This window comes from Mycena indigotica, assembly GCF_014461135.1.
Source record: "Mycena indigotica strain 171206Taipei chromosome Unknown Mind.scaff0004, whole genome shotgun sequence".
Taxonomy (NCBI): Eukaryota; Fungi; Basidiomycota; class Agaricomycetes; order Agaricales; family Mycenaceae; genus Mycena; species Mycena indigotica.
This window is the reverse complement of record NW_023503003.1, coordinates 2227368-2239541: the sequence shown is the minus strand read 5'-3', so window position 1 is coordinate 2239541 and position 12174 is coordinate 2227368. Positions and strand designations below refer to the sequence as shown.

At 49.0% G+C, this 12174-nt stretch overlaps 3 protein-coding genes across 3 annotated transcripts; 1 reads left to right on the top strand and 2 right to left on the bottom strand.

Moving 5' to 3' along the window:
• Positions 1-38: 38 nt before the first annotated feature.
• MIND_00449700 (ATP-dependent DNA helicase PIF1) lies at positions 39-2466 on the bottom strand (the record flags this gene model as incomplete). Its single annotated transcript, XM_037361311.1, has 15 exons — positions 39-153; positions 201-267; positions 315-417; positions 470-730; positions 778-804; positions 852-1035; positions 1084-1201; positions 1247-1362; positions 1406-1506; positions 1553-1587; positions 1639-1752; positions 2038-2100; positions 2147-2215; positions 2265-2337; positions 2383-2466. 15 exons carry the CDS (start codon positions 2464-2466, stop codon positions 39-41), a joined length of 1530 nt encoding a protein of 509 aa, XP_037221603.1.
• A 69-nt stretch (positions 2467-2535) lies between these two features.
• MIND_00449600 (Glucosamine 6-phosphate N-acetyltransferase) lies at positions 2536-5390 on the bottom strand (the record flags this gene model as incomplete). Its single annotated transcript, XM_037361310.1, has 14 exons — positions 5263-5390; positions 5193-5213; positions 5026-5147; positions 4909-4979; positions 4725-4856; positions 4323-4671; positions 4193-4272; positions 4071-4144; positions 3721-4024; positions 3645-3674; positions 3515-3598; positions 3392-3467; positions 3106-3338; positions 2536-3057 (listed from the first exon to the last, which is right to left on the bottom strand). The coding sequence occupies exons 1-14, from the start codon at positions 5373-5375 to the stop codon at positions 2536-2538; spliced, it is 2211 nt and encodes a 736-aa protein (XP_037221602.1). The 5' UTR covers positions 5376-5390.
• A 44-nt stretch (positions 5391-5434) lies between these two features.
• MIND_00449500 (ATP-binding cassette transporter) lies at positions 5435-12133 on the top strand (the record flags this gene model as incomplete). The annotated part of the gene is made up of 38 exons (XM_037361309.1): positions 5435-5637; positions 5684-5995; positions 6049-6397; positions 6450-6564; positions 6614-6675; positions 6724-6804; positions 6852-6919; positions 6967-7426; positions 7477-7577; positions 7623-7693; positions 7740-7796; positions 7840-7914; positions 7963-8023; positions 8070-8153; positions 8204-8324; positions 8376-8640; positions 8687-8784; positions 8834-8952; positions 9004-9046; positions 9093-9634; positions 9682-9740; positions 9788-9914; positions 9958-10014; positions 10064-10107; positions 10156-10259; positions 10307-10377; positions 10425-10450; positions 10505-10577; positions 10632-10701; positions 10747-10782; positions 10831-11027; positions 11077-11183; positions 11228-11250; positions 11302-11427; positions 11477-11678; positions 11729-11901; positions 11947-11970; positions 12020-12133. The coding sequence occupies exons 1-38, from the start codon at positions 5543-5545 to the stop codon at positions 12131-12133; spliced, it is 4812 nt and encodes a 1603-aa protein (XP_037221601.1). The 5' UTR covers positions 5435-5542.
• Positions 12134-12174: the final 41 nt, after the last annotated feature.

Here is a 12174-nt window from a genome sequence, read left to right as displayed (position 1 = left end):
GTATTATATAGTCCATGGCCCGTCTAGATCCTCCCTCCTTAATCATAATAAGATTCCCTTCCTATCTCCCACTCGTCATCGTCGGCTTGCTGTCGCATGGCCATGTCTTGACAAGCACTATACCATTTAACAACATGGCTGTGAACCATCACCCTGCATAAAGGTCAATAAGTCGTAGGAGAGGACAACGCAAATCGCACTTGGAGCTATGGAAATTGAGCACTTGCAGACCCTCCAGGCTGGTTGCTCTCGAGATAGCCACATATGCTGTTAGACACTGAGCATGACTTCGTAATAAAGTCAGTTTAGCGTACCTTGTCCTTTCTCAAACGTGCTTTTCAGATCCACCTTGACCCTCTCAATTGTTTGCCCTTGAGATTTGTGGACGCTAAGTGACCAGGCCAAGATCAGCGGAATCTATGTCAATTGGTCTGTGAACGCATAACGGCGCAGTTTCCATAAAACGCACTTGAATTCGCTGTGCTTCCATTTGTCCGTTTGCGTTTTCAACCGTGAAGTCCTCTGGTATCATCAAGAGCTCAGAGCCATTGATGAAGCGAACAACGGGGAACAGATGCTTTTCAAGTGAACGGGGAAGAACGGGCCTCCTGTCGTTTTTGTCATTTTCAGCCCTGGCGATATTGATGTGTTCGTTGCCGGCATCCTCCGCTGTCCTGAAACTTATGACTTGACCGACTGACCCATTCACGAGTTGGCCTTGCACGAGGTTCTACCAGATGTCATTCCAATGCGGTGATTCAGCTCACGAATGCTGACCTTGATTAACATGACTTGAGCTCCAACCTGCGGCGATGCCTGAGAACGGAACACCAGCAAATGAAGGCGGTCACCTTCAACGAGATTTGTTTTGGTGCAACAAGTTTTTCAAGCAACTTTTCCATTTGCTCGGGGGTGATCGGGAATCCTTGAGAGTTGATTCCTGAGGACTGAACCGCTGTGTAAGTTCTCGTTGCTCCAGGCAATGCGTTGAGTCTCCGATTGTTTGCCCGATCCACCTCGTCTCGACGCGATAATCTACGATTGGTCAATTTTCGAACACAAATCAAGGGAAAGTAAACTCGCAATTCGGTTGGTTGGATCCCATCGTCATATCGGACTTCACGCTCGAGGGAGCGGAAGATTTCTTCGTCTTCGGGCTCGATTCTGCCGTAGCGCATGTTGTTCAACAGCTCAACAAAACCTTCAAACAGATGACATTAGTGGTGAAGTGGGCGGAAATTCATACGTTCGTCTTTTTGGCGGAAAACTCGGGTGAGGTTGACCGGAGGGCCCATGCAGAGATCAAAGCTCTGGGCGTCAAAGGCGAATATTGTAGGCATTTGTTGATTTGTGACAGGATTTCTACAACTGTGAAAAGGTGCAATGCAACGATGGTTTGGTTCACCTGTCGGGAACTGGAGGCAATTGGAAAAAGTCGCCTGAGAGTACGAGTTGGATGCCACCGAATGGTTGTTCATTGCCTCGTATGATCCGCGCTATTTCTTCCTGGCATTATTCATTCAGCTTCGTCGCGCATTACGAGTGAGCTCACAAGTTTGTCGAATAGTCTCCCGTCGATCATTGAGACTAGAAAAAGAATGAAAGGAGGGGGAGAAACTCGTCGTTGTCCATGCCCACCTTCGTCAATAATGAGAGTTTTGACCCCTCTCCAGCGCCTTATACATTTTTCGTATGTTTTGTAATTCCCAAACCATTTTCCGGTCACCTTCTTTGCAGGCTCTTGACTAATGCCTATCCCAGCAAATGAGTGGAGAGTGCAGCCAGCTATATTCACGGCTGCGATGCCTGTTGACGCAGTCACAGCGACATAGCGGCCAGTGGCTTTCAATCTCTCGATGATGGCCCGCAGAAGGACAGATTTGCCCGTTCCTGCAGAGCCGCTGAAGAAAATATTCCTTCCGTCAAGCACCCGCTGGAGAATTGCATTCTGCTCAGGAGACAGAGTGATTGGAGGAGCGGGGGCGGGAGCAGGAGCGGGGGTTACTGGGGCCATAACTGGCTGTTCAGTTGGTTTACCACTCGCTGGACGATCATAAGGCTTCTTTGCTGTGGGGTTCGGAGCTTTGTGGATGTAGTTTGCTTTTCAAGGTCAACAAAATCTATCACACTTGGTTGGCAACCCTACCTCCAATATACGCCTCAGCCTCTGCCCTTGTTTGAAATCCCTGGTATTTCGCTCCCGGGAACCGAATAACTATCGTGGCTTGGTATTAGAGACCTCAAGTAAAGCGACGAGCACTCACCCTTTTCTTCACATTGTGCCCATGACTCATAAATGGCAGGGCACGGAGGCAATCCATTTGCCACCGCATAAAACTGGAGTATTCATGAAAAGAAATAAGAGGGCCCGAGCCGACCCACCCTCTTTTTGGTGGATTTGGGCATGACAGTCGGAGTAGGAAGTGTCAGGAGGGTAACTGTGATGGCACGTGATCGTGGCGACATAATTGGACACTAAATACATAAACAGTCCGGAAATTCAGGCAACGGAAAGGGAAATAGTGCAAGGCAATGCTAAGCGTCCTCCTCAACCGGCTCCAACTGCAACGACTGCCGAGTAGAGGGCGGCCGCGAACCTTCACTCGTGCTTTCCAAATCGAGAGATGTGCGGGTTTGGAAGGATGTTTCAGTTTCTAGAGTAGTCGTAGAAATAGTGGGCGAAGAAGGTTCGTGGCTCGGTCTCCGTGAGAGGTCAAATTGTGATGGTATGGGTGGGGCTGGGGCTGGGGCTGGGGGTGGAGGTACATTCACCCTTTCCTTGGTTGGGGATGGCGGTGGATTGGCGCGTGCTGAAGGGTGGATGCTGCTAACAGGTCTGGAGGGCAGGCGAGGGGTAAAGTCTTGTGGAGAAGCTGTTGTTGCCCTGTTCGGAGGCGAAGAAGGCGGAACTGTCGCTACCTGTGTGCGCTTCGAACCGTAGACAACAGGGGGGACAGGTTCTCCTGCGGGTGTTGCAGGAAGGGGTGGAGAGTGGTGGATAGGCTGGTCATCGTACAATATATGGGCATGTAAGATGAGATCTTCCATCAAAGAATCCTGAAAACGGTCAGTTAACTGAAAGTCAAGTGTCGAGACAACCGATACCTTGGTGCTTTGAAGATTCAAAAGGTCAGTCCCTCCTTTGGGTACGTCATCCTCTCCAAAGATAACCCCGCCAAACACAATTGCAACATTTTTAGCATCCATCTTATTTTCGTTCGAGTTGGCAACGACTCGCGCCAGGTGTTCGACGAGAACTTTCAATGTTGCTTGATGAACGGGTGGTAGCCGTCGTATTTTGGACCTCAAGAGCACGAAGTTGTTGGACTGATGTTCGGCTGTGAAGCGGGAGTTCAGCGAAGGACAGGGAATAGTTGTTGGGAAAACGAACCGAGGTCTTCTGTGTGTTGCATTCGATCTTGGAGGGAGAACCTGAAAACGGGTTCCGGAAGTTCACGCAGGTATAACTAGGAGAACTGAGCAACTGGGACGTTATCGAGAAATGTAATTTTACCTTCAACAACGAAGCAACAGCAAAGATGTCGTCCTTGGGTTTAAACTCAAACTTAGACTCGTCTCGTTCAATCTCGTGGTGTAGCTGTAAAATGGTGAGAAATGCTTGAGTGAAGAGCAGCAGGACTGACATTCTGAACTATGGCATGTCGTCCCGAAACCTATGGAATTATGTAAGCAAGCAATAATGGGGAAAGCAAGTCATACTCGATAAATTCCTTCTGAGGCTAGGCCGCGTTTGTCTATTTCTGCAATGCAAATTTGTACAATCCTGGGAGGAAGTCCATCAGGCAGATTATGAGCCGTAGCGTAGTCCAACAAGCTAAAGCCAAATATAAGATCCTGGCACTCCCCCACAAATCCGTTTTGGTATAGAATTCGATCTGGTATCGCGGAGGCGAGGGAGCGAGGAATACTTGAGGAGAGTTTGGCGATGTCCATGCCCGGAACAATCCTATTGACGATGGCACGAGCATGAGTCGCCAATTGGGCTTGTGTTGTGCTCGTCGCCCTAGTAATGTGTCAGTCGAAAGACTAGTCAGGAGCTGACTGTCTACGTCATATTGTCTGTGTACTTTTCCAGAATAGATTTGACTGTGCTGGAAGACTCATGAACAAAAGCTTCCAAACTCTAGATGATGTGAGATCGAAAAGAAAAAAAAAGCATTATTTGACACACCCTGAACCCACTCTCCAGGATTTTGAATCGCCTCAATCGCAGAGTTTCGAGCCAGTGGACTCCATTGCGATAATCCTTGTCTGAAAAATGACTGATTACTGGGACACGCATGAAAGAAGTCATGATTTACCAGCTTCCTCAAGTTCTCGCTTCGCACGAACGGCTTTCAAGGCATGGGTTTCTTTCCCACTGCCCAGCGACTCTTTTACGGTGCCGCTCTTTTCCAAAAGTCCTCGGAGCTGATTCAATTGCTTTTTGCCTTGCTGTGCCAAATCGGAGAAAGCAGTTGAAGAGGATGGGGATCTGTTCCGACCGCTAGGTGCGCTTCCAGATGGCCTTCGTTCAAGAGCGCGTAGTGGCTGTGGTGAGGTGACACGCAGAGGGACATTGGCAGCCTTGGGACTGGTGTGAAGATCCGAGCCTGCCGTCATTGTGGTGGGGGAAACAGGAGGAACGGATGCCGCTGCACGTTTGTTTTCCTGAGAGCAAACCGCTGAGCAGTCCAAATCTCATGCATCGAGAGGCAACGCACCTCGACCTCTGCAAATTTGCGAGTGTACTTGGATCGGAGTTTTGGCAGTCCATTTTCAGCGAAGTCATCGTAGCTGGAGGTGGAGTCTTTGATATCCTCTTTAATGCGCTTCCTCGTGCGCTCTTGCGTTTCCTGGGGAAGGTTGAGCAACAACGAGATTATAATGGAGTGTGGGTGTCCATACACGAAGTGATGTCAACGGATTGAGGACATCGACTGTGAGCGCCGAGAGAAAGGCCTGTCTGGCTTGAGCCTCTGTGGGAAGCATTGAGAGGAGCGCTGAATCACTGTGTAGGCGCACCTCTTTCTGTGTTATCGCGTACCTCAGCCCATGTATGTCGTGTGGTGCTGAGGTCAGTTCGGTCATCGAGGAACGCGTCGATGGTCTTAATCTTCTTGTGAAGTTTGAGTAATGAATCGACACTTGTTTGGTGAGATGAATTCACGCCAAAAGGTCAACATTCGTACTAAGTCTCTTCAATGCGTTTTCTATTGGAATAATGAGTAAGATAGCGTGTAGCGAGGATGATCGCCGCACCGCTCTTGGAAGAAGGCAATAAAAGAGTCGCTTAACAGACGTAGATGAGCTTCAAACAGCGGGAGGGGACCCGTTGGCGGGGAGTCGGTCGATTGTCTGGAGGAAGGCTCCATGTGGGTCACGTCAACTGCAAGCGTACGTAATCGGAAACTCCATCAAACAACATATTTAGAAAAGATTCGCGTCCAACCCATACGGAACCGTCACCTTTGACTCGACCGCAGCCTATCTCAACGGCCCAAAAGACTTTTCCAGCGCTGAGACTTGGGCCGATACTGCCATGTCCCTTTGGTCGGCGGCTCAAGCCCCCTTCTCCATATCCCAAGCGACAGTTGAGCCCATCGTTGCTCTCTTCTCCTCCCCAGCGCGTTCAATGTCCGTAAAAATTATCATATGTGGTTTGCGCACTCACTTTCTCCAGCTGGAAAGACTCGTTGGCTATTCCAGCAGTCGTTGCAGCGGCATCTACCCTCATCCTTCTCTTACATTTGTTCCTCACTTCGACATGGGGCAGAAAGCTACGAGGCATTTCTCAAATACCCACCGAAGAGGTCGATGCTGCTCAACCCGTTGGTGTCCTTGCTGAATTTCGTCATCATGTGGCCGACCACGGTGGAGAAGTTGTTTTCGCATTCAAACTGGTCCGCTTGACTGCTTGTCTTGTGTTGCTTGGACTCTCCATTACAACCCTGGCTCTCGAGGCTAAAGCTGAACAAAGTGTATTTGGCAAATGGTTCGCATACCCAACTCCATTCCCCCCTTCACTTGATCCAATTTTCTGCACAGGGGCAAGAAACATCCCAAAAAGACTCGTCCCTCAGATGGGCTGAACACGAAGGAATGGCTTCAAATCGTGACTGCCATGACCTTCTTTTACGCTACTGCCCTCGGGGTTACGACTGTGATCGCAAAGCGGCGATGGAGCGCGGTTGTCGTAAAGCATCTGAACATTGTTTTGCTTGCAGCTCTCGCGACGTATTCTTACCGCGACGTGTTTCCGCTGATAACCTACCATCATATTCCTCTAGATGCTTCAGAGGGCTGGATATTGTGGACCAAGTTGGGGGCTCTCGTGATAGCCGCAGTGGTTGTCCCATTGTTTATCCCACGCGCCTATGTCCCCGTAGATCCCAAGGTCGGTCGTAATTTTATTTTTTCATTGAAGCAATCAACTTATGGTCGCATAGAATCCGATGCCAGTTCCAAACCCAGAGCAAACAGCGTCCATCTTCTCTCTCATGTTCTACTTCTTCCTCGACCCCGTCGTCTTTTTAGGTTACCGTCTGCGCCACCTCTCCGCAGGTTTGTTGATCGTTCATACTATACTAACACTAGCTCAATCTATAATCAGATCAGCTGCCTCCACTAGCAGACTACGACTATGCTGCCAATATGAGGGCTAGGAACTTTCCTGTAGGCAATGAATACTATGGTTTCACCCCCAATCTAACGGACTCACAGCATCTTGAAGTTACTCCCACCAACAAACGACACCTCTTCTTCGGGCTGATATGGACCTTCCGCATTGAATACTTGTGCATGGTGCGGCTTATTCGTCTGACTCATAATCCAAGTGACCTATTCTCAAGGCGCTCACTATCATTGTGATGAGTACGATGAATTTTGCGTCGCCTTTGGGGATTAATCGCCTGCTCAAGTGCGTAGAACGCTTGTTTTGACTTCGTCTCATTAAATATTATATAGCTACTTGGAAAATCCGGACGTGGAACCTACCATCAAGCCCTGGGTCTGGGTGTTGGCCCTGCTATTCGGTCCAATGACCGGATCGACAGCATTCCAGTGGTATATTTTCCTTGCGACTCGAACCCTTGTTCGTTGTGAAGCTATCATCACTCAACTCGTTTTCGAACATGCTCTCCGGATCAGAGTCAAGGCGGAAAGTAGCGAGAAGACACCCACCAGTGGTACTTCAACTCCTGCTCGTAGCGAGACTCCGTCGCCAGTTGAGGAGGGTTCTAGCGGTGACGAGACTGCGACTGAGACTGACGCATTGTCGAGAGACGAAACACTGCAGGCAAGCTCGGCGAGCGTCAAATCTAGTTCGTCCGCGAAGAAGGATAAGGGCAAAGAGGCTGAATCCGATGCTGAATCCGGTAAAGATAACCTGGTCGGAAAGATCACCAATCTTGTTACAACCGACTTGGTGAGTTACAACTACCTCCTAAACCGTCCTCTGTATTAATTGCATTCTAGACAAACATTACGGAGTCCCGAGATTTCCTGTTTATTACCTTGCTCATTCCCATGGAAATCACCCTTTGTGTGGTCTTCCTGTACAATGTGTTGGGTTGGTCGTAAGTAACGCGCCTGTGTAACAGTCACGTGCTGATCCGTCACAGCGCGTTTGTCGGCATGGCTGTGATGGTCCTTCTCTTCCCCGTTCCCGGCTATGTTGCCCAGAAGATTCAATGTTCGCAAGTCTCTTGGCTTAGCCAATGGCTGACGTCTCTAACTAGATGTGCAACAACAACGTTTGAAGAAGACCGACGCCCGTGTCCAAGTGGTAACCGAGAGTGAGTTGGCGTTGTCAAGGCTGCATGTTCCCAACGATTTCAGCTATGAATGTGCTTCGGATGATCAAGCTCTTCGGATGGGAACGACAAATGAATGAGCGTGTTGCGGAGAAACGAGGCGAGTATCCAATCTTATCGCAGTTCTCCTAAACTTACCCTTTTGTAGAGGAAGAGTTGGGGTGGATCTGGAAGAGGCAGATGCTTGATCTTCTGAATGGGACTCTCAAGTAAGCGTATTGGTTCAATTACAGAGTCATCTTAAGCTTTGTTCAGCTTTTTCATCCCTGTTGTAACGATGATGGCGACATATGCTACTTATACCATCATCATGAAAGAGAATCTGAGCGCATCCAAGGTGTTGCTTTTTATCTTGCAGAACTATTCGAAGCCTCATTCAACTCCTCTAGCTTTTCAAGCTTAAGTGTTTTCGACATGTTGCGGAATCAGCTTCACTTCATTTTCTGGGCCCTCAGTCAGGCCGTCACTGGAAAAGTGTCCCTTGATCGAGTAGACGAGTTCCTTCGCAGGGTGAGGAACTTAAGAGGATCCATCCCGTTATATCAATAACCATGTCTGCAGACAGAACTCCTCGATCGCTACACAGAGCCTGACCCGGCTGCCGCAGAACTTTTTGTTCCCGCAGACGTTGAAGATAGCCAGAAGATTGGTTTCCGTGATGCAACATTTGCCTGGACGAGCGAAAAGATTGATGGCACCCTCACTCCTTCTCGCCGCCGATTCCTGCTGAGAATTGACGGTGAGCTGTTGTTCAAGCCTGGATGCATCAATCTTGTCGTTGGACCCACTGGTTCTGGCAAAACATCATTGATCATGGCTCTTTTGGGTGTGTAGAAAATGCTGACTCGCACGCTTACGTTAACATTCATCAGGCGAAATGCACTTTATTCCGTCCGGACCTTCGTCCTGGTATAATCTTCCGCGCGCAAAGGGTGTTTCCTATGCTGCTCAGGAATCATGGGTTCAAAATGTTCGCTTCTCTTTCTTCCCTGCTCATCATGTTTAATGCTCGACGGCAGGAAACGATCAAAGAAAACATTCTGTTTGGCGCGGTATACGACGAAGAACGTTACAAAAAGGTCATCTACCAGTGTGCCCTTGAACGTGACCTGGAACTGTTTGACGCTGGGGATGCCACGTGAGCCGATTTTGTCCTCACGCACGGAGGTCAACTCATCGTTCATTCCAGTGAGGTTGGTGAAAAAGGTCTTACTCTCAGTGGTGGGCAAAAGGTATTCTAAATGTGATTGCACATCATTTGTTTGCTAACATTTCCAGGCTCGAGTCACTCTCGCTCGCGCCATCTACTCCAACACCGAAATTATTCTGTTGGACGATGTTTTGGCTGCCCTCGATGTGCATACCAGCAAGTGGATCGTCGACAAGTGCTTCCGTGGAGACCTCATCAAGGGCCGCACTATTATTCTGGTGACCCACAATGTCGCCATGGCCAAACCGATTGCAAGCTATGTCGTTTCAATGGACGTTGATGGGACGATTCATAGCCATGGCTCGATTACGGAAGCCCTTGCGCATGATGAGGTGCTTGCGGAAGAGCTAAGCAAGGACGAGAAAATCTTAGATAAGAAAACGAACGAAGTAGACGCTGCTGCTGCACCGGTCGAACCCAAGTCGGATGGCAAGCTAATCGTTGCAGAAGAAATTGAGGAGGGCCACGTCAGCATGGACTCGCTCAAGCTCTACTTCGAAGGCATGGGAGGCAACCATGCATTGCTGTTTTTCGGTGTCTTCCTGTTGGGAATCAGCGCAACGGAAATTTCTCAGGCCATCCAAACTTGGTTCCTTGGATATTGGGCAAGGTATTACCTCCGTCAAATGTGGTTTTCACTTGCTGACTGTTTCAAAGACAGTACAGCATTCATGATCCAGCTGATGTTGATGTTTTCTACTATCTGGGCATATTCTGTTGGTCTCCTCTTTCCCGTTATGCTGCTGTTCCCTGAACTATTTAGGTCTTCTCCTGTTGGCTGCCATGATTATATACGCCATGTCCTTCGTCTTCTATTCGCTTGGCGTGTTCCGCGCTTCAAAGACTATCCACAGACAGCTTGTGGAGTCTGTTCTCGGTACCACATTGAGGTATGAAGGTTTCATTGTAACGAGTCACAACTGAACAAGGCAGGTGGCTTGATATCACGCCCACTTCACGAGTGATCGCACGATGCACCGTCGATATCAGGCAAGTAATCCTCTTCACTCTGTACACAGTTATGCTCAACATGTGATAGAACTGTTGACGGTGCAATCAGCCAGGGGCTATGGGCTTTGCTGGGTGTGTCATATGCCCGACTGCATGTGCTTAATCTTGAACCATTCTCAGAAATGTCGGTTTCGATGATCGTGAAATTCGCTGCTGTTATGATTTTCACTCCGTTGTTCTTGATCCCCGGAGTTCTGGTCGGCATCCTTGGGGGCTGGTGTGGTGTATGTCCTCTGCTTCCTCGTCATTCACGTGACTCACAACCATGCAGCAAATTTATATCGCGGCACAGCTCGGAGTTAAGCGGGAAATGAGCAACGCAAAGGCTCCTGTCTTGGGACAGTACGTTGCGAGCTTCACTTCCGGGAAACCTGTTTATTCTTGTATAGCTTTGGTGCCTCAATTGCTGGTCTTAGTTCGCGCCTTCGTTCTTGACTGAGACCAGATGCTAACTCACCGACCTTGCTAGCTTCAATTCGTGCATATGGTGCGCAAGGAGCCAGTATCAGCACATCGATGTCCCGTATCGATAGCTACACTCGGTGCGTCTGAGTGGGTTCAAAAGTCTACCTCTATTCACTTTGGGTCATCAATAGTACTGCTCGCACTTTCTACAATTTGAATCGCTGGGTTTGCGTCCGTATTGATGCATTGGGTGGCTTGTTTGCACGTCGATTTGCCTTGACATTTTATCGCGCTGATGGCAAATAGGCCGCGGGGCTTGCATATTACTTGGTGTATTTCAAGGTAAAGTGGTTTCCTCATTGGCTCTGATTATTTGCTAATTGTCATTAGACATTCAACCCAAGTAATATTGGATTCACGCTCAATATGGCCATCGGATTCTCCGGCATGATTCTGTGGTGGGTTCGAGTCTTGAACGACTTCGAGATCCAGGGCAACTCTTTGGAACGAATCAGAGGCTACATTGACATTGAGCAAGAGCCCAAACCAACATCAGCGGGAACCCCACCGGCTTACTGGCCTGCCTCGTGTGTCTTCTACGCTGCGATGATGACGTGCCACTAAATATTCAAATAGCGGAAACCTCACTGCAGAAGGACTCTCAGCTCGTTACTCTGCTGATGGGCCCAAGGTTCTCCAAGATATTTCATTCGAGATTAAGGCAGGCGAACGTGTGGGCATTGGTGAGTCACTCGATTCCTTTGTGAACATGCCTAATCTGTGCTAGTTGGTCGCACTGGCTCTGGAAAGGTCGGTTGGCGGTATAATCATGATTGGTGCAAATTCTTATACTCTTCATAGAGCAGCTTAACCTTGGCACTGCTTCGCACGATTTTCACTGAGGGCAAGGTGTTATATGATGGCATCCCCATTTCGTCTCTCAATTTGGACGCGCTTCGGTCCAACATTACCATCATCCCTCAAATTGTGAGACCATCTCAACGACACGAACCAAACACTCACCCGTTAATTGTAGCCTGAACTGCTGACCGGCAGCTTGCGAAAGAATCTGGATGTGTTCGACCAGTATGATGATGCCACGCTCAACAGCGCGCTTCGTGCGGCTGGGTTGTTTGCACTCCAGAGCGAGATGGATGAAGGCCGGATTACACTTGACTCCGAGATTGCCAGCGGCGGAGGCAATCTATCGGTTGGTCAACGCCAAATCCTCGCGCTGGGTACGGAAACTCCAAGTTTATTCGGCCATGGATGGCTGATTCTTTACTAGCACGGGCCATTGTTCGTGGTAGCAAGTTGTTGATCCTTGACGAAGCCACCTCCGCGATTGACTACAAAACGGACGCTGTGATCCAATCATCGCTTCGGAATGAACTGCCGAAAGACACCACTCTCCTCACGGTCGCTCACAGGCTGCAAACCATTATGGACGCCGATAAAATTGTGCGTTGTTGACATTGCCAAATGCCCTCAACTGACCAGATGTAGATGGTGCTCGACGCTGGTCGCATTGTAGGTGTTGTTGTTTTTCTTAACCACAATTACTTGATAAACCTAATAGGTCGAGTTCGACTCCCCAAGAGAGCTGCTCAAGAACAAGAACGGCAAACTCCGAGCTCTGGTAGACGAGTCGGGAGACAAAGATGCGCTGTACAAAATGGCAGGGGCAGCATAAGACTAAGTTATATACCACGATCTTATATATTTACACGTTCT